Source organism: Saccoglossus kowalevskii, chromosome 10 (genome assembly GCF_978046115.1).
Source record: "Saccoglossus kowalevskii chromosome 10, keSacKowa6.1, whole genome shotgun sequence".
Classification (NCBI taxonomy): domain Eukaryota; kingdom Metazoa; phylum Hemichordata; class Enteropneusta; family Harrimaniidae; genus Saccoglossus; species Saccoglossus kowalevskii.
Window position 1 is genome coordinate 22,754,566 of NC_140650.1, and position 20,837 is coordinate 22,775,402.

General features: G+C 37.8%; 1 protein-coding gene across 1 annotated transcript in view; it reads left to right on the forward strand.

Annotated features, from left to right (window-relative positions):
* Positions 1-20,837, forward strand: part of LOC102801482 (protein mono-ADP-ribosyltransferase PARP14-like) — a 183,447-nt gene that overhangs the window by 149,481 nt on the left and 13,129 nt on the right. Inside the window, exons 23-31 of the mRNA XM_085504376.1 lie at positions 44-148; positions 272-457; positions 8,694-8,942; positions 10,414-10,656; positions 13,021-14,748; positions 14,983-15,459; positions 15,583-15,824; positions 16,524-16,763; positions 17,159-17,380. Of these exons, the coding sequence (XP_085360502.1) occupies positions 44-148; positions 272-457; positions 8,694-8,942; positions 10,414-10,656; positions 13,021-14,748; positions 14,983-15,459; positions 15,583-15,824; positions 16,524-16,763; positions 17,159-17,380 (3,692 nt within the window). The remainder of the gene's footprint in view (positions 1-43; positions 149-271; positions 458-8,693; positions 8,943-10,413; positions 10,657-13,020; positions 14,749-14,982; positions 15,460-15,582; positions 15,825-16,523; positions 16,764-17,158; positions 17,381-20,837) is intronic.

The window sequence follows — 20,837 nt, forward strand, 5'->3', positions numbered from 1 at the left end:
TAATTTATGTATATATCAACGCTGTACTGTTTTTCCCTCTCAGCTGCTGTGAGAGTTTTAAAACAACCCAGACATATCATCGATGACACAACAGTTGTAGTGAAGTCAGTGGAACAATCAGAAAGTAAAACGTTTGCTAATGACGAAGGTAAATAATACTCAACAAATAATGTTCGATGATAGACAATGATGTTTACATATTGCGAACTAAATACTGCCGTACTATTTTTTAATTGACATATGTTGTTTTTTTAATTCGTGCATTTTTAAGACGTATGTAGTGATGAGGATCCCTTTGAAGACTGTAGATTGGAAGTTACAGGATTCAATCCCGACACAAGTATAGATGTATTGGAACTGTACTTTGAAAGCAGAAGAAGATCAGGCGGAGGAAGTTTAATTAATATTGACAAAGATGATCCAGAAAAAGTGACCTTAACTTTTGAAAGCAATGAAGGTAATTTAGGAAATAATAGGCTGCGCTTCCTTATTATTTCTATTTTATAATGCCGTGCATTGCCGTATACTGAAATTGCGCGTTCTGATTGGTCAAACGGTACCCCGTGAATGCGGCACACGATATACCAATCTCCTTCCAATAGGTCTTTGCCCTTTACGCAATAGTACCTCTGCTACAGGCAGCCTTTAATTTTGTGGTCATTTTTCCGTGGTTGTTTCATTTGAAACCGAACTACAAAAAGTGGAAAACACATATGTGACATTCGAACTATTTATTAATGCCAGCATGTAAAAACATAAATATAAACTATTTTATCACGGACTGTGTTTTGCAAGGAAATGTTATTGTAGTGAAATGGCGCACGTGGTACACTAAAACTCGGGAGAAAAAACGTTCTGTTAACGTATTTATTTTGGAAGGAAACGCCGGTTCGAGTCACGAACGCAGTAATTATTGACGTAGTATTTAACTTGCCATTTATTCGGTGTTATTTCCTTAATTTACTTTCTACGTTCACAGCAACTATGAGTTCACTGAAAGGGGTTTCCTAACATTACCGTATATCTTGTACTCTGGGGAATATTTCAATTCTGGCTTGAATGGGTTCGATTTTCCGCGTCTAACAGACATAGAACACAAAGGTTATAGTAAGTTTATAAACTTAGTCATTTATTGTGAAATCTAATGCTTTGGCACCTATGAAAGGATTGCACTTTAAGTTCTAACTCAAGTCATATATATTGTAATTTAATTACTGAAAAATTTTATTCGGAGTCAGGGCATGACACGTCTTATTAAAGTAACCGAGTGACTACAGTTCCTGTGTATTACAAACTAGGCTATTTCGAATAGGATGTTGGAAGAGACCCTATCGAGCTACATGACGAGAAGTTAAAAAACATGTACACATCAAAACTAGAAGAATTGACATGCTTATCTGTTCCCTCGATTTATAATGCTCGTTCAAGCACCGAAACACAATTTGAGACAGTTACTGAAATAAAATAAACTTACCTAAATACCACAGAAAAATCGATAACTGTTTCTCTGTTAAATAACAGCTGTAACCAATGAACGAATGAGTGCAAATAGGAAATTTGCATATGTAAACAAAAGTTTAACTCGCGTTTAAAATAATATCAAAACTCGACCTTTCCAACCTAAAGTAGCTTTTAAAATCATCTGGCTCGTATCGCGGAACAACGGTTTTCGCGTATCCCGGGATGCGCGAAACAGCTGCTCTTCTTGCAAATAGCAGCCCAAATGCATCGTCATTATTCATAATGAGAGCCAACATTAGCATCTCAGTTTGCTGCACAAATATTTGTACCAACAGTCCTAAAATAGGGCGTATATGTTCACGGTCTGCCATTTTGTTTAACTGACTTTAGTTTCTCGAGGCCGTTTATTGTGTTATTTTATTTCCTTGCCTTGAGGCACCTTGAGCTGACTCGAGGAAGGGTCACTCAGGGCGCCCCGAGGCGAATAATCGAAAACGCTCCTGCTTTGTGCAGTAATGATAAGTAACGCGTATCGAACTTTGAACTGTGCGGAGTTCGCCAATCTCCCAGAGTTCTATTTCTACGAACATATATGTTCGGCGATCTAACCAGGGGCGGATACAGGATTTTTTTATGGGGGGTCCAAACTTTAAAATCGCCAGATTAAGTTAATGATTTGTTTACATTATACGAAAACAAATTGAATCAATTTGTCAACGGACCCCAAAAACCCCCCATATCGCGCAAGGTGTGCCGGGAGTTTGTTCGAAACTTCGAACTTTGCGAATTCAGTCGTCGGTTGGCACGTATTTTACAGAAATATTAAATCGTTTCATGGGTCTGTTTTCTAAATAATGATACTTGAAACTTGGAAAACGTTTAAAAACAAACTGGGCTCAAATTGCGCAAATTTGCAATAAGTTTGCAAAGCTAGTGTCTGGTTCGGAAGGCGTTCTACGCGAGATTTTATCGCGTTCAAGGACTTCTAAATTCGAACTAGTTGAAACCGGAAATTACGCAAGTACTTTCGAACTTCAAAAACAAATTTGAATAATCATTATTATGTGTTAGTTTCTGTTGTTTCGAAGATTGAATTATTAATAACATTAATATTTCAGTCACTAAACAATACGTTAAAAAAGCAACTTAAATTGGAGAAAAAATATTATCAAGTTCCGTGTATAAACACTAGTGTAAAAAGGCAGCGGAGCGCTATTCTCGCCAAAATCGGGTAGTAATGCGTCATATGACACAGGTCTGCGCAGGCTGAGTTCTATTACTGCGAATATACTTTCGGTGATCAAACCGCAAGGAACTCTGGAAAGGTGGGAAGGAGAATGAGGTCTGTGCTGAATGAGGTCTGTGACGACACAACGACGCTGCCGGTCGGCGTCCTTCTACACCGCTTCTTGTGACGACACAGGGTTCATTGAACGCGCGCGATCAGCTGCTCGGACCATAACAAACATCAGACGACAGTAGTCTAAACCTGTGTGACTTGCGGTGGACACGACAAACAACAAAATGGAGGAAGAAAAGGACGTTGTGGCAAATTTTGATCTCAATTTTAAAGTTTATGACTTGTTGAGTGAGCCAGAACCAGTGCCACCGAAACGATTCCGGCAACCCTTAGAAGACGAGATTGTCAACATCGAGCAGTAACGAAACGAGCGGGCAACGGTAAAACAGACGAAATGAGAAGTGATAGCTTCCCAATGTAAGTTACGTTATTTACTACGTGTAGTACTCAAAAATATAGTTCGTAAAGCGTAATTTCAAACGTGTGTTTACTAATTTAAACGGTGTTTGTTTTACTCCCGTGTGCACACAATGGGAGTCTTTGCAGTTAGTGTTATATGTTACTTGACCCTGTTCGATCTTTGATTCGATATTTGATTCGTTCAAGATCTTTGCATATGAGAAATGACTTTTAGCATCCTGATTAAGCATCAACATAAAGTGTGAACATTGAACTTTAGTGTTGATAAAAGAAGGGAGATGTTAGGGAGTTAGCCTTATGTAAGATATGGCGCCCTCGGCGTTCATACTGATAACCCGCTTGTTTATACACTTAATGTATGCAGCCTCAATGAACAGAACCCATAACATGGTGTCAGAAGTGATAATTAATGCCAAGAAGAGTGACTGAACACTGACAGCATATCTAAGACGCCTAGCCCTGCGTACAGTGCTGTGTGTACGGGGACGCGCGCGTTCCGTTGATAGATGTCCCCACCACAGCCCTGCGAACTTCCATAGACAAAGTCCGGGACTTTGAAAAATGTAACTTTTTTACAGCCGTTCTGAGAATTATTCGGACAGTCAGTTAGCAATATATGTTGGAACTTTGCAAAACATTTGGGTCTTTTCCAATCTAGACTTGATGGCGCCGTTGTATTGGCACGCCCACAATTGGAATCATTCCATTATCTTGCAAGATGCGGGTAAAACGCTGTTTTCAAAACGACATGCGTTGGTTACCATATATTAACAGGTTATATGTTGTATATGCATTCAAAGTGTTATTTTAAAATGTTATAACCATCTGAGTCCACCTGACATAGCGTAATTTACAAAACAACTCCCGAGTGTTGAGTAACCCCAGGTATTAATGAACTCGTCGTTGGCGGGAAGGCTCAAAGTAAAGTTTCTTAGCGGGACGCGCTGCAGTTTCGCCACAGTTTTGGGCCAAACTAAAAATTGCTTTTACATTACTGGTGCATTATGTATCAAATTCAGATTTTATACCGAGGTGGGAGAGTACGTCAGGGATACACAAACGGAAAACTCGATTATAACGGTTTGATGGATTTTGTCAAATCAAAAGTGCCTTCCTTGATCGAATCACTTTTTCAACTGCAGTTTGAAAATGACGGGATATAACGACCGTTATTATATTTAGTCCATTTTTGTAACAGGTAAAACTGACTAAAATGAGCGAGTGGTTGACATTTTTCGACAGATTTAAGCAACACCCAACTTGTGATTTTCAAAATTACTGAAAATAATTACAATATAATTATAAAAAATAAAGAATGGTTGCTGTGGACGTACGCTAGATAATACTTACAATTCACCAAGCCGACAACCCCTATGAAATAGTAATCCCAAACCACGCGCCCGTCACTCAAGTGGCGCCGACAAGTCTAGATTGGGCAAAGACCAAAGTGTTTTGCAAAGTTGCAAGTCATTTTGCTAACTGAGTGTCCGAATAATTCTCAGAACGGCTGTAATTAAATAACATGCCCAGCTACCAAAAATGATGATCGATTACCAGATATATCCAGAACTCCAAGTTCGGAGTCCAATTGTCATTGAAATCGGCCACTTTGCCCTAAAAACTATCGCATTCTGTCGCGTGAATGAAATTAAAAATGGCGGCGTTTGGTGAATAATTTCTCCGGTACCTCCGCGTGTCCGTCTTTACTAGTCGTTTTTTTAAAGACATTTCAGTTTCAGATAACTTTGTAATGGTTGTTACAGATAACTATCGTCATTTCAGCCGAATTCAACCGGGAAACTACTTATTTTTAACTTGCGCACCAATTCCGGTGCGCTCCCGGACTTTGTCTATGGAGGTATGCAGGGCTGTGGTGGGGACATCTATCAACGGAACGCGTGCCCGTACACACAGCACTGTACGCAGGGCTACTAAGACGCCATGTTTATATTCCACCTCGAAGTCAGAAAGAGGCTGCATACATTAAGTGTATAAACAAGCGGGTTATCAGTATGGACGCCGAGGGCGCCATATCTTACATAAGGCTAACTTCCTAACAAGTGTGTCGGGGTGTGTGTATGTGTGTTCGTGTGTTCCTCTGGTGTTTCAAGAACCATACATCGGTTTTTATTACTATTTTTATAGGAGAACAATTTCTTCATTTACTTTTTTTTTGACCGATCAAAGGTCATGCTTCAGCATCTGTCCATTTTTGAATTTTGCCTTCTGCTAGGTTGGCGGAAAATTAATCCGTTAATCATTCATTTTGATGCCACGACTGTTAGCTGAAACTGAACTACACTATTTATTGAAGCTGTTTATCAGTGGCGGTTGTCTAGACTGAGTCAGGGTATGTTTTGATTGTGTACTTTTTGTGGGTTTATTTATATAATTGTTTACCTGTTTACTTTATTTACATTTTTATAGTATTGTTAACCATTGTCAACCATACAATATATTTTCTAGTGAGGTTAATTACTTTATGTGTTATTCTGATGTTGTCAACAGCATATAAACACCTTGTTTATATTGTTGACAATATTGGCGGCCTATTTGGCATAGCACTGAATGGCAATGTGCCCCTGAGATGTTGTGTTTATTTATGTATATTTATGTTGTGTATACTGATTTGTATTATTTATTTATTATACACAGGTTTTTGTTTTTGTTTACACTTGTCCAGAAATAAAAAGTACAGGACATTGCATTAAACTCTACCATCATGTTTGTGTAATATTCTTGGCGTTACACATGCATATTAATTATCTAATTTGCTTGATAATTAGCTAATTTTAAGCTGTTCCATGACTGTTCCACTTATATCTAACGAACCATGATTTTGATGAAACTTGATACATAGATGCTCTTACCTAATTTGCATAATGATAAGTCAATTTTCGGCTTTTCCACTGATATATCAAGTATTAATCATCATGTTTTAATGAATCCTGATACATAGATATCATAGGACACTGAACAGACCTGATAGTTTTTAGGGTAATATCAGTACATATTAGTTACCTAATTTGTGTAATTAATTTTTAGCTTTTGATTTTTCAAGTACTAGTCATCACATTTCGATCAATCTTTGTACATAGATCCTCTAGGACTATGCAGAGACATGATTAGTTTTGAGGTGAATAATTGTGCATATTAATTACCAAATTTGCGTAATTAGCCAATTTTCAACTTTCACATATCTCAAGTACTAACCATCACATATCAATGAAACTTGGTACATAGATGCTCTTGGACAATATACAGACCTGATTAGTTTTGGGTTAAAATCTGTTCATAGTAATTCCCTAATTAGCATAATAATTCATGATTTCCAATGAAACTTGGTACATAGATAGTCTGTTACATTGCGCAGATCTCATTCAAATTTGTTCATATTAATTTCCTGATTTGCATAATTAGTTTTCAGCTTTTCCATCAAGTACAAGTGATTTTGAATTAAATTTTAATGTGTCTCCAATACTCTCAGCACAAAGGAGTTCTTTCTAAGCTTGGTTTGATTTTATTTTAGGTTGGTATAGAGAAACGAACAGACTGTCCGTCTTTGAACAACTGCTAGCGAACCTGCTAAACAAACTCTTCTGTCAATTCTACGGTAGTTTGTGCATGAAAAGTGGACGAGATTATTCTAAATCGTCACTTGTAGGCATACGTACAACATTTAATTGTAACCTAACTGGTTTCCCCCATAATCGGCAAATATCTATCATGAATGATCGTGAGTTTGGTCCCAGCAATCACGTCTTTTTTGTTCAGGTGAAGAAATTAAAGCGTGAGGGCAAACATGTGACAACTCATAAGACAACTCTCAGAATATGGTATTCTTAACATTGATACTGCACGGGATTACTGTGGAGAACGTGGTTTGATATCATGATTCATTTTGGTGGATGGGGTCGTGAAGGTTTGTGTCAACTTACGAAGACATCTCTGGAAAAATAAAGTAACGTTGATAGTCCGGGCGAAATTGAGGATTTTTTACTAACATTTATTACACAGTTTTCTGTTGATGTATTTTCTGAAAATTAATTTAATTAAATCGACAGGTATTATGATTTATGGTTGTTGTGTCTTATTTTATAAGTAACTGTGAGTATGCGTTTATGGTCGGGTTGCCACACAGTGACTCGTTATTGCACAGTAACATGACAAGTACTGGAAGTGACAGTTGCCTAATTTGCATAATGTAGTAAATATACTGCTTTTCCATTTATTTTTTATTCCACCAAATAATACTAACTACAAACTTGAAAATAACTAACTTTTAACTTGGTACATAGTACACATTTTCCTGCAAATGCTGCAGACCTGCTATTCGCGTTTTAGGGTTGAAATCTGTGTATATTAATTATCTAATTTGCATTAATTCATTTTTAGATTTACAGATATCTGGTTATCTAGTTATCTTAATAACTAAACATCATATTTCAATGATATTTGATACATGCTCTGGAATAAACCAGAACGGGCAATATATGACTAACATTTATCATATTACCATGTGACATGATCATATGACAAGGTTATCTGACATGGTCATGATGTATTAATAACTCATATCTAAATCACTGTTGGGGACACGGACGTGCAACCAATTAATGCAATAATAATGGCATTGTACTAGAGATACTAACACAAAATATGTCCGTATATAGTCATGTTACCACATTAATATGTATAATTAATATCTCATACACAGCAGCATGACCTATCACATGATCATGTGACCTCGTTAATTATGTGAGAATCATATTCACGTAAATCATTTTTTGATATGCGTGTGAAGCAAACTGGCAAATATAAAAAAAATGTATAGCACATGCACCATCACAGATGTCTCAACTCTGTTGTGTAAATTGCACCAGAAAAACAGTCCTCTATGTCTGATATATCTCAGTGGCTGCAATTGCATAACATAGTCCTTAATACATTTTATCATCTTTCTACCAAATATATATATATATATATATATATATATATATATATATATATATATATAGAACCTCTTCAACAATAGTGAACCACTCAATCAACCGATAGTACATCTCTCTGTACTTCAATAATGTCATAATGATATGTCCCCTCCTATATTCTTGAGAACCATTCATCAGATTTTAATGAAACTTCATTTGGGTATATATCTCGACATGCCTAGGCAGTTTCATTCCAATTTTACACACACATCAAATACATATTCAAGATGGCTGAATAATGCTCAAAAATCACCAAAACTGGAACTGGATCTCACTAATGTATGGACATTTTCTTATAACAAATGCAGTTCCAGGATCATATATCTGACATGCCTTGAACGATTCCATTCAATCTTTACACATACGTCAGTGTCATGCTAAAAATGCATTATGAATGCCATGGACAGAATAAAGAAAGGCATCACACAAATAAACTGTAAATAGTTACAGGACACAAATGTTTACAGTCATTAAAACTGAACAGAGACTTGTTATTGACAATGTTTTTTCATGTATTTTAGCCAAGAAGCAAGTACTACAACGTCAACACACTATTGATAATGTAACCCTGACAGTGAAAGAACCACCAAAGCGCAAGAAACTACCAAAGGACAAACAATGTTTATTAATAACAGGACTTGCAGATAACACATCAAAAGAAAATATTGAACTGTTTCTGGAAAGTAGAACTGGCATAGAAGGCAATTCCAAAATATTATTTGGTGAAGAACCAGGTACAATGCTAGTAATATACAACCAAGACATACAAGGTATAACGTTGATTTTAATGGAAAATAATCTGTCTGAATTTTTCCCTTGATTCTTAGGTTGACTAATTCCTAATTATTATGCATTTCATATGAATTTAATTATTTTTTTATTATTCACTTATGCAAAGAAAGATACAGTATTGTCATTATCCTCAAAATTAAACTACAGTCAAATCCAAAATCATTCTAAACATTATTCTTAACATATAGGTGTCATGATGATTTTTCTCATGCTATCACAATACCAATGACAAATCACTATGTTTATAATTCCAGAAATACAATTGTATGTACAGTTTCTGGGCTCACTTCATATAAACTTTTGGTTATCCATGCACATCCACATGTTTCCATCGTTCTTCACATATATGGTACAACTACCAATCATTCCTTCAACACCTGCTTAAGCCTTTCATATCATGTGTGTGTGACAGGTCTGTGACATTCTCTTATCGACTAATAATTCATCAGTCATCATCTGTCTCTTCAATTTTCATGAACCAATGACTTCACCAGATTTTTGAGTCATTTGTCCATCAGTGGTCTTGCTGGTTCTCTCTGGCGCATGCAAAATTTCCCCCTGTAACAGCTCAACACAGAAGTTGTTTAACTTGTCACTACGTCACATGATGAGTTGTCATTGGCCTCTACCACAACTATGCATCTATCGTTCAACCATCATACCATACAAGTTCGTCAAATCACCATACCGCTAATTACGTGATCACAATTCCCTGCCTACCAGTCAAGTAGTAGCTATAACCTGCACAGATTGGTTCTACTTGTTATAATCTTTTAGCAATATTAACGTGTGAAACTTGTTCACTACCAAACATCAAGCAACGGTAGAAAAGGAACTTAAATATATGCATATATTCACAAGCTCATGTAACAACAACATTTACCACATATGTTACTAGCAAAGCTACATCCAGTAAACATACTTCCAATAAACATATCCTCCATGAATCTGACCGACGCTAACTATAATGCTAACGGTAACTATGGCAATGGCAACATAGGTCATCGTTTTACAGACATTGACAAACTGGGTTTCCCACTTGCTACAATGATTTTGCTTGGAACTTTCTGTACATGTCACTTAACTTGCACACATAAAACCAACCTTGAGACAGCTATGCTACAACATCACGATGATAAGAATTTCTAGTTACTAATTCTGTTACTCAAACATAGCTATATATGTTAGCTATATTTGAATTGTGCATTACTATCTAGTCACTGTGGGGTGGTGGTCACTATACATCATTTAGCACAGTAAGTGGGATGTGGTAGGTAGTGCGTCTGTCTACAGTGGCGACTTCGTTAGGCCTTACATGAAATAGTGATAACAAGGCCACACTTATCACACACAGTTATCATATACTATAGTCTCATAATGATTTTAAACCATGGATTACGATGTAACAAAAGGATATAACAAAATGTGTTTTCTAATTGTCTTTTTCAGATTCACATTTTCAAAAGATTGTCCAGAAAGTTAGTGAACGTTCACTGAATGGTGCCACACTTGTGGTGAAAGCGGTGACTGTAACTGACAGTATTCTGATTCAAAATCTACCAGAAAATATCACTAAAGACACAATTGAATTTTATTTTGAGAATCAGAAAAAAAGTGGTGGTGGTGATGTAGAAGAAGTAACACTAGATCATGAAAAACATGTTGCTGTTGTATACTTCGAAGACTATCAAGGTATGGTCATTAATATTCGTTACTCAATCAACACACTGTTATGTTATTCCATTCGTATAATTTTGTGTATATTCGTGAAATGTCTCTCGTCCTGAGAACCTACATTTCGTGGGAACATTGCAATCCATATATAATAGCATGCATGCGTATAGCTTCTCTTAGACTATTACGTGCTGACTTTGAAGTCACGTGATAGGATTACAAGGTCATCTTGTTATTCACTTAGGGACAACATCAAAAGTTCAATGTAGGATAAAAAACTTAATTCCTTTATTTTTTTTCCCAACCCCCACTGAAACTTAATTGATAAATATTGATCATGGAGTCAGACTACATTCACCATTAAATACAAATTGATAATCGGACAGTAGTATGGCATAGCAGTTGGTTGTCAGGTGGGTGTTCTTGTCTTGGATGGTCTTTTTTCATTAGGGGCCCAAGCCTGTAGGGCGTGGCCCCTATTCTTATTGTTCGTTTTTTTCTTCTTCATCTTCTTTCTTCTTTCTTCTTTCTTCCGTAACTTTTTTCGTCAAGCCATTTGAGAAAACCGCTGAACGGAATGGTCTGATAATGCTCTATACTGATAGTCCCTAATGTGAACTGGTGCAACATGCTTTCAGAATTTTGATTGGCCAATTAGTTTGGCAGCCATATTAGATTGAAATAAAACCGGAAGTGGCTGTTTGACCACTTTCTAAGGGTCTAGGCGTCTAGATTTTTTTATGGTATATAGAAATAAAAACTTTAGCGGTCACGTGACTTTTCCCGCCATTTTGTTTTTCCTAAAAACGGCAAAAAACACTTTAAAATCTTCTTCTTCAGAACCGCCAAGTAAAATGTTCTCATCTTCAGTACTTAGCTTCTACATATGGAGCAGATTTAGATTTGAGAAATTCATTATGATTGGTCACGTGGTTTGGCCGCCATTTTGGATTTGTTCTCAACAGGAAGTAGTTTTTCACTCATGCCACACGTGAGCGATTATTTTCAATATTGCTGCATGGCATCTCTATATCAATTTCTTTCAAAAACCTATAAAAGATTTCAGATCAGTCACATGGTTTGGCCGCCATCTTGGATTTTGAGGAAAATTGACCAAAAGTTTGGGCATTTGTTTCTCAGAGGTGATTCAACGAACTACTAGATGTTTTTATATTTACCATGCCTGGCCTCAACTCCATATGAAAAAAATAATATATTTTTGATAAGTCACGTGGTTTGGCCGCCATCTTGGATTTTGTGAAAATTGAAATTATGCAACTACATGTTTTGTATTAGTCCGATTGGAATAAAATTTTGTACGTGTATTCTACTCTTTAGATACATTCTTTTCCCTGAATGGCATATGGCTAGGTCATGTGGCTACGCGCCCATGGGGTGGGGGGCTTCTAACCTCATTAATATGCATAGCTGCTATATCTCAAGCACTGTTGCAGTTAGGAAGATGATTCCTGTTTTATTATGACAACAGTGAACAAGAGATTTCATTAAAATAACAGATTACCATATATGGTCATGTGAACTCATTAATATGCATAACCATTATATCTCAAACACTGTTGTAGTTAGGAAGATAATTCCTGTGTTATCATGACAACAGCGAACCTGAGATTTGATTAAAATAACATATGGCCATATATGGTCAGATGAACTCATTAATATGCATAACTGTTATAACTCAAGCACTGTTGTAGTTAGGAAGATGAATCCTGTGTTATTATGACAACATTGGACAAGAGATTTGATTAAAATAACAGATAACCATATATGGTTATGTGAGCTCCTTAATATGCATAATCGTTATATCGCAAACACTGTTGCAGTTAGGAAGACGAATCCTCTGTTTTTATGGCAACGTTGGACAAGAGATTTGATTAAAATAACAGATGACCATATATGGTCATGTGAACTCATTAATATTCATAACATTTATATCTCAAATAAATATATGGAACCAACTGCATTTCGACCTCATGGTACTAATCATTCAAACTAATTGTGTATCATGTGTATCATTTGACCTCATTATTTATGGCATCTATACTTGGGCCCCTGTGATGCTGCTTGCAGCTTTAATTTTCTGTTATTTTTGTCTTTGATTGGATAGAAAAAAATGAATACAGATACTCTAAGATTTTTTTGACTTCATTTTTGTAGGATGGAAACTTTTTGAGGTCAAAACCCTCCCACCCCACAACATGGTTTTATCTAAGTGTACAGTGAATACTATATAGCATAGCATGCAGTAAATACAAGAAATATGAAAGTAATTAAATACACAAAATGTTAATTTGGCCTTGACAACTAAAAAGTTTGCCACATTAAATGTACACCAAATAATATCTTATTTTATATCGCCTACAGTTGTTAAATCGGTAATTTCAAGACACCATGTTATAAATGGAGTTGAACTTGATGTCCACCCTTATTACGAATGTCTTGGATTTACTGTCTCCTGTGATGAACCTATGCCAAGAATACCACAGCCACTTCCATACAAAGTCAATCCTGATATCATCAAATTTATTAAGAATACTGACCTAGAAGAGTTTACAAACACCATGAAACAGTTATATGCTCGAGTAGAGTGGCCACATCAAGACAAAACTGATGTTCTGTTGTTGACACCAGACCTCCCAGAAAACACAAATAATCTCCACAAAATAACCAAATCATGGATGAGTGATCTGGAGAATGGTCTGGATAAATATCTGCAGAGTTTTAAAGGTGTCACAATTCCTGTAATGGAAGGCATTTGGCTCCAAGTTGTTGCTCAATTGAAGAGATGGTCACAGGATAAAGATGCGTGTATGACCATGGACCAGTCATCATGCACAGTTTTCCTAACTGGAAAGTCTGATAACGTTTCTGAACTTAAATCAAGGATAGAGAGTGTAGTCAAAGACATTAAAGATAAAATGCAGAAAGCAAAGGAGAGAACCACTGAGAAAATCAAAGTAAATACCCTTCAAGCAATGCAGCTTCAGGTGTGTGAATACAAAAATCTGGTACATGACAAACTCCCTGATGTAGATGTGGAGATCATTCTTGAAACAGAAACATTATCTTTGGAAGGACTTCCCCATGATATACCAAAGGCAAAAGTATTGATGTACGAGACATTGGAACGTTTATCAACTATAAAGATGAAACCACCAAATACATTATGGTTGCAGTATCTTAAAACTAGTACAGTTTCTAAACGTGTACACGACAACTTTAGTTCTGTAAAAATAGATGCATGCTACCTTTTACAAGATGATGAGATTGTATGTTCAGCTATTGACAAATCCACCCTCGACAAAGCTGTTAACATTATTAAAACTAACATAAAAGAACTGAAAATAGACATCAAACCAGAGTCAGAGGCAGCTTTACAGCAACTTGAATGGAAAACCATGGTATCAGATCTGGAACAAAGAAAGAATGTAATTATTTCAAAAGAGCACAATAGGGTGTCGATTATTGGCTTTGAGACTGATGCAGATTCGGTCATGTCTGAGCTAAACACATTCATTCAAGTGCACACCATCATTGAAGATTTTGTAGAAGCAGAAAATGGCAAACTACGCTACATTTCTGAATACAAAAAAGATGACATATCCAAAATACAGATTGAGTCCAGGGTCCAGCCATTCAAAATCACGCCAAAATACAATGGTCCAGTAGGATTCGTTTTCAAAGGTACTGAAAATGATGTTAAGACAGCAAGAGTGAAGGTTCAAAAGCTAATTGATGTTATCTATGCACATCCTTATCCAGTCGACAAACCTGGCATGCCAAAACTCTTCAAGGAAGAAAAAGGAAAGAATCTTATTAAGTTAGTGGAAAACGAAATAAACTGCAAAATAGACATAAATCATCCATCTGAAATTGAAACAAAGGGCGCTGGAGAAGAAGCAGAGAAGCACTTTAAAGAAGCTGCTTTACAGCCAACACTGAAAATTGTGTGCCAGCATGCAATCCATGGTGGTAGAAGAATTGTAGTAGGCAAAGGCGATTTAACAAAAATGGCTGTTGATGTAGTTGTCAATTCAGCAAATACATATATGAGTTATACTGGTGGATTATCTAAAGCAATTGCAGACGCAGGTAATACAAACTGGTAAATTAGATACATTATACCGTTTTTTCATATTGGCACTATAAATGCTTTAGTAAACAGCCTTGTCCAATATACATATCTTAATTAATGGAGTTAACTGACATGTAACTATGTTAAATAGATTTTTTCCAAGATAATAATTTTAATTATAAATAGATAAATATATAATATTAGATAATTTATCATTGATCTTAACCAGCATCACGTTTCTGTATCACTAGGTGGGCCGGCAATTCATAAAGAATGTGAAGCTATTTTAAGGAAACAACATGGAAGACTGCACCCAGGCCAAGCAGTGCATACGACTAGTGGTAAGATGCCATGTAAAGCAATCATTCATGCTGTTGGACCATCATCAAACAAAGTGAACCATCAAAGTGGGTACTCATCAGTACGGGATCCATATTCTCAAGAAGAAAATTTGCTTACAGATGCAGTGCAGAACAGTCTGACTCTGGCCGAAGAGTTGGGATACAGCTCAATAGGCATACCAGCAATCAGTTCAGGGACAATGGGATTTTCCCTTGATCTGTGCACAAACACTATTGTCAGTGCTGTTGATGACTGGGCTAAAAATACTCCACCGGGTATATTACTTGAGATACGCTTGGTGGATAATTCTGACAATACTTGTGAGAGTTTTAAGCATGCTATGATGAAACATTTTGGAGAGGATAACATTACTCCTTCATCTTCAGGTAAATATAAGTAACACAATCTAAGAACTTTACCAAATCAAAAACAATTCTGAAAATATGTGTGCTCAATATTATGCAACTATCACAATCAAATAGTTACAAATTAGTATTCAATGTATGCAGGTCGTGATAAAAGAAAAACCCATGGTGGAAGACGAAATAAAGCAAGGCAGCAATCAGGAGGCATTAAAACAGCACAGCAAAATAGTAGCCCAAAACACGTGGCACCAAACACATCTTCCATTCCTGATGATGAACTTCCATTTTCAAGTCGTGGTATCCAAGTCACATCAAACCCAGGAGAAATTAGCATAAGAGAGGGAAAGACAGTTCGTTTGGTTAAAGGAAGTATATCTTCAGAGAAGGTGAAAATCACATAATCATATTGATAAATTTATACAAGCAAATATGCTGAATTCTACCACAGTTTGCATGTATATCAGATGCACAGGGACAGTGACAACTCACAAGAGATTTCTGGGACAATATGAATTGTAATAACTTCAATCATGTTTTTCATGTCATACTAAGACCCTTTGAAGTTTGGAACTGTTCTTTTCATCAATGTTATAGACCAAATCAGTCTTTATTAAAAATAATTCAATCTCGACATAAAACATTGAGCCAAAACCTTGCGATTCAAACAATTCCCACATCTTGCTTTGCACTTTCTGTAAAAATATATCGTTTGAAATGTAATGTTAAAATATCATGATCCATTGGTGTAGTATGATAAATAAATAAATAAATAAATAAATAAATAAATAAATAAATAAATAAATAAATAAATAACACTCCGTAATTCCTCACTCATGTGACATCATCGCCAGCTTAGCAAATGACTTAGAGAAGTAACACGGACATGTAAGAATTATATTTATTGTGATTTAATTGATAGTTTACCAGTTACGTAATACAAATAATAATATAGACCACTACGGACATATTATTAAAACTTAGTATTATTTTCTAGAATATATGTTGAAGTGTGGTGGAATTAACTGGTTACATTTCTGTATCCAATCATGTCATTCCTAAAGACAGAAACGTTGTTTTATTTACAGGTTGATGTAATTGTGAACACAACACAGCCCACATTTAATCTCAACACTGGCGCAGTTTCTAAATCCATCTTACAAGCAGCAGGCACACAGCTACAGCAAGAAATTAATAATAAAAAAACAAGTGGTGTGTCTACAAAAGCAGGGGATGTTATTGTGACCAGTGGAGGAAACATGCAATGTAATAACATCTACCATGTGTTATGTTGTGGATGGGATTCTAATGGAAGCAAAGCTAGTCAGGTACGAAATATAGGTTACTCAAATGAGCATTTTGTAATTTGAGCGTGTTAAGTTATGGATGTTTATGTCTTATGCAAAGGTAGTCAATGTGTTTGTCCCCCTTTATTGCTTTAATAAAGACCTAGGGAGGCATTTTAGAAAAACATTATATATTATCATAGCATTGTCAATATCCATTATTCGCCATGATAGGTTTTTAAAATCTGCAGCTAAGCTGCCAATAATGTTTAAAAAATAAACGACAATGGCAAATATCTGAATAATTGTATGGTTTTGTTGTTATTCTTGTAGATTGATTTGTCAATTGTTGTCGGTTGTTTGTCAAGGCAACTTTTGTTAAATATCTACTATTGGGTATGTTATTTCCACTTTACTACTGTAACATTATATTTCAGGTTTTGAGGAAGATTATGCAAAACTGCTTAAATACAGCAGCACAGAGTGGATATAAATCCATTGCTTTCCCCGCTATTGGTACTGGTGGTTTAGGATTTCCAAGAGATGTAACTGCTGAAATTATGTATGAAGAAGTCATAGCATACATCAATGACAATCCTGCAAGTTCTGTTTCTGAAATACGCTTTGTGGTGTATGACCAGGACTTTGCAACAATACAGGTATCTTGAAATTGCACATTTGAGATGTGACTTTTAAAATTTATTTTGGTTTTTTTTATGGAATGTTGTATAAGGCGGAGTACGCGGATCGGGAAGGCCATGTTGCATGGTCATCAACTTTGTAAAATGGGTCTCCTTCGTTAGAGCGTCAGCTCACTCCTTTAAGTTCTGACCGACTGAGTGCTAAGCAACGAACCACGATCCTCGGGCTGTTGGACCAGTTTTGGGCTGCACAGCGAGTAGCTATGTGCGACATCCTGCAAGTCCATGCCACCCCCGCCCTCCGGCGTTCATGGGACTCCGACGGGGCGAGGCAGATGATGAAACTTCCGTTCACCAGTCTAAATAAACTCCGCAGGATACCAATAGTAGTCTTCCTCCTCACAATCGCAGGGGCTGCCTCACATACCAAAGACAGGCTTGATGGTCCGGGGTAGAGGAGTTGGTATGCAGATACAGTCACGGAGTGAATCAGTCAACCCCAAAAAAAACAACCAACACATATATTTCGGTTATAAACAGAGACAGGTATACTGCCAATTTAATATAATAACGTCAACATTAACCTCGCCACATAACACAATTGAGTAAAGCCTGCTATCAAAAGGTATACAGTATTAACCTGACAGGGCCTGGCAACTAAACCAAGTCAGTAAACAAAACAAGTCAATCCAACAGGCTGACCAAATTAACCCAGTGGCGCCTTGTCACTGGAAAAATGAAATCATATAAAATTAACCTGCCAGGAACTTGCCTATAAATTAACTAAATTAACCTGGCAGTACCTAACACTCACGCCAAATACAATAAAACGCCTAACTGCTATACAAATAAAATGCCTGAACAAAGCAATAAATACCGCCCACAGCAGCCCTACGCCACACAAGAAGCAGGGTGTGCGTATAAAAAAAGGTTAACAACGTCCACACAGTAAACACTAGCTCCCAGCACAAACGCACATGCATGCACCCAAATACGCACACACACAAAGCGGGGTAAATACAATGATCAAAAAATGCACAACGTCACAATAAAATCAGCAAAATCGCCTCACTGTGCTCATCACAAAGTGCGATCGACTCAGCAGTCTATATAATCTACCAAGAGAGCGCGTCGCTGCCCCAAATACGCCGCCAAAACAGAAGACTCGCCATGGTTTCTCAAAAGAGCGACCAAAACGAATCTCGCCAAAAAAACCAGCCGAAACAACACAGCGCAATGGCCTAATACGAAATGCGCAAGCAGTGGAAAATTCCCTACGATAATGACCACAAGCGGCGGTCAAAACAGCCCAGGCAACGCACGGGAAAAATTAGGAAAATTCACGAGGCGTGTAACGGGGGAATGACGCAATCTCGGCGGCCACGCACAAAAAACTACACAGAACAAGAAAAAGTGCTCCCACTGCCCACAAAAAGTTACAATGATGTAAATCACAAAGTTTTGACGCAATAAAGTTCACGTGATAATTGTTCAACGTTCGATTGCAATCAAAAGTTGCTTTGGGGCCCCTTTCCGAATAGCGATAGTTCACCTACCAGTCACGATCAAGGTTCGGCCACGGGTTGATCTGGCTGTCCAGCATAGCACCGCAACAACAGTGTTCTTCCAAGGCACCTCTTCTGTCCCGGAATTCCCGATCCGCTTCCGATCTTCACTCAGCGGCCACACAGTCTTCCCCGACGACACAGTACGACGTTGCCAGCGCGAAACCCCAAGAGAAAGAGAGAGAGAGTCGTTCGTTGTTTCTCTCCTCCAGAGCAACGCTTCCAGAATGTTCCAGAATAACAATTTCATAACTTGTCACGTATAATACATAGTACGCAAAAAATTACAAAACTATTGAATTGCAAAGTCGAAATGCATACAAATAAATAATAAATCACACAAAATACTAACTACCAAAAACCATGCTAGGTAGCACAAGTGTACCACAAGAGGGCGCTATATCACAAAACTGCATGGTGCATATTTAAGCGATTTAAGTCGAACAATAGACAACAATGCCATGTATTATGGGTCAAAAATGCCTAAAGTAAGCCCGGGTTACATCCACATCCTGCAAGTCTTGGCAAGGAACTGTTTTGGTTGAGCGAGAAGCAATACCTACCCTACTCTAGCGGGAGACGAGGGCCTTGGGTGTGTGGCCGGCTGATGGTCGATGGTCATTATTGGTGGTTGCTCAGAATCATCGTATTCATTGAAGCAATCATTCTTGTTGGCTAGAGCTGTTTGCCCTTTTTTGGCCAACAATTCAAACCAAAATCGCATGTTTTTGACCAGAAGCAGCGAGGATCTAAAGCGCCCCTGGCTTAATTCTAAGGGGCAGAAGAAGATCGGTAGCGGGAAGTGTCAGAAGAGGTCCAAAAGCGTAGCCCTGGTGGTGGGACATTCCGACAAGTCTTGTTAAAGGCTTCACCGGCTGCCTGGGCACGGATGGTGGTACGACTCCGGTTTCCCACATGTGGAACCAGACGTTTAGGGTTCACTTGTCGGACCAAGTCCTTGCGGCCCTCCCTTAGTGGAAGGATGCCCGGAACTTGGAGAGAGGAGTGCCCCTAGATCCGACGAATCCCTTGCTGACTTTCACTATGGATGCGTTGCTCCCAGAGTGGGGTGGCCACCTGATGGACCTTCTAATCTAAATGACGTGACCGACCACATATGCAGCTAGAGGGCGACGTGTTTCGCCATGTTGTTGAAGCCAGCAGAGGAGATTCTATGAAATTATGGCTCATCACCTTCCGAGGATACGCAACAGTGCTGTGGACGTCCTCTTGAGACGTATATTCGGTTTTAGATCACCGAGTGGCAGACCCCCAAGGTGTGGTGGATCGTTTTTATTCGTCTCCGGGGCGGTCCCCGGATAGACCTGCTTGCCAATCACTGGAATGCCAAGCTTCTGACGTCCGTGCCGTCACTCCTGGAGACAAGCGCATTTGCCACAGGCGCTAATTCAATTTCTGGAAGTCCCAAGGACGCTTACGCATTTCCACCTTCTAGTCGAGTCCCCAGGGGAGTTGCTGGATCTGTTTTCTCAGCCGGACGGCACTCTCCCAATCAGCCCAGTGTTGTTCCATCTTCATGCGTGGAGGTTGGATGGCACTAGACGTTTGTATGAGCACAGTTGGAGACTACATCGATTGATGTAATGGAAGGGAGATTGATCATCTCCGTCCCACTATTGGCAAGGTAGGGATTTTTCCTTGTATTTTTTTGAACATGAAAAATCTATATCGACAATTCTTGGTTATCAGTCGGTTTTGTTCCCAGTTTGGTCTGCTGGACTGAAACTAGCCTCGAGTTCAATTATGCACAACTGTTTTAGTCTTTCCGCTCGAAGAGGCCACATGCTAAGGGCCTAATGAATCCTCCAGACCAGGACTTGTCGATGGTTCTAGCAGTATTATGACACCCCCTTCAAGTCTATGGATCGGCGAACATGAAGTATGTCATT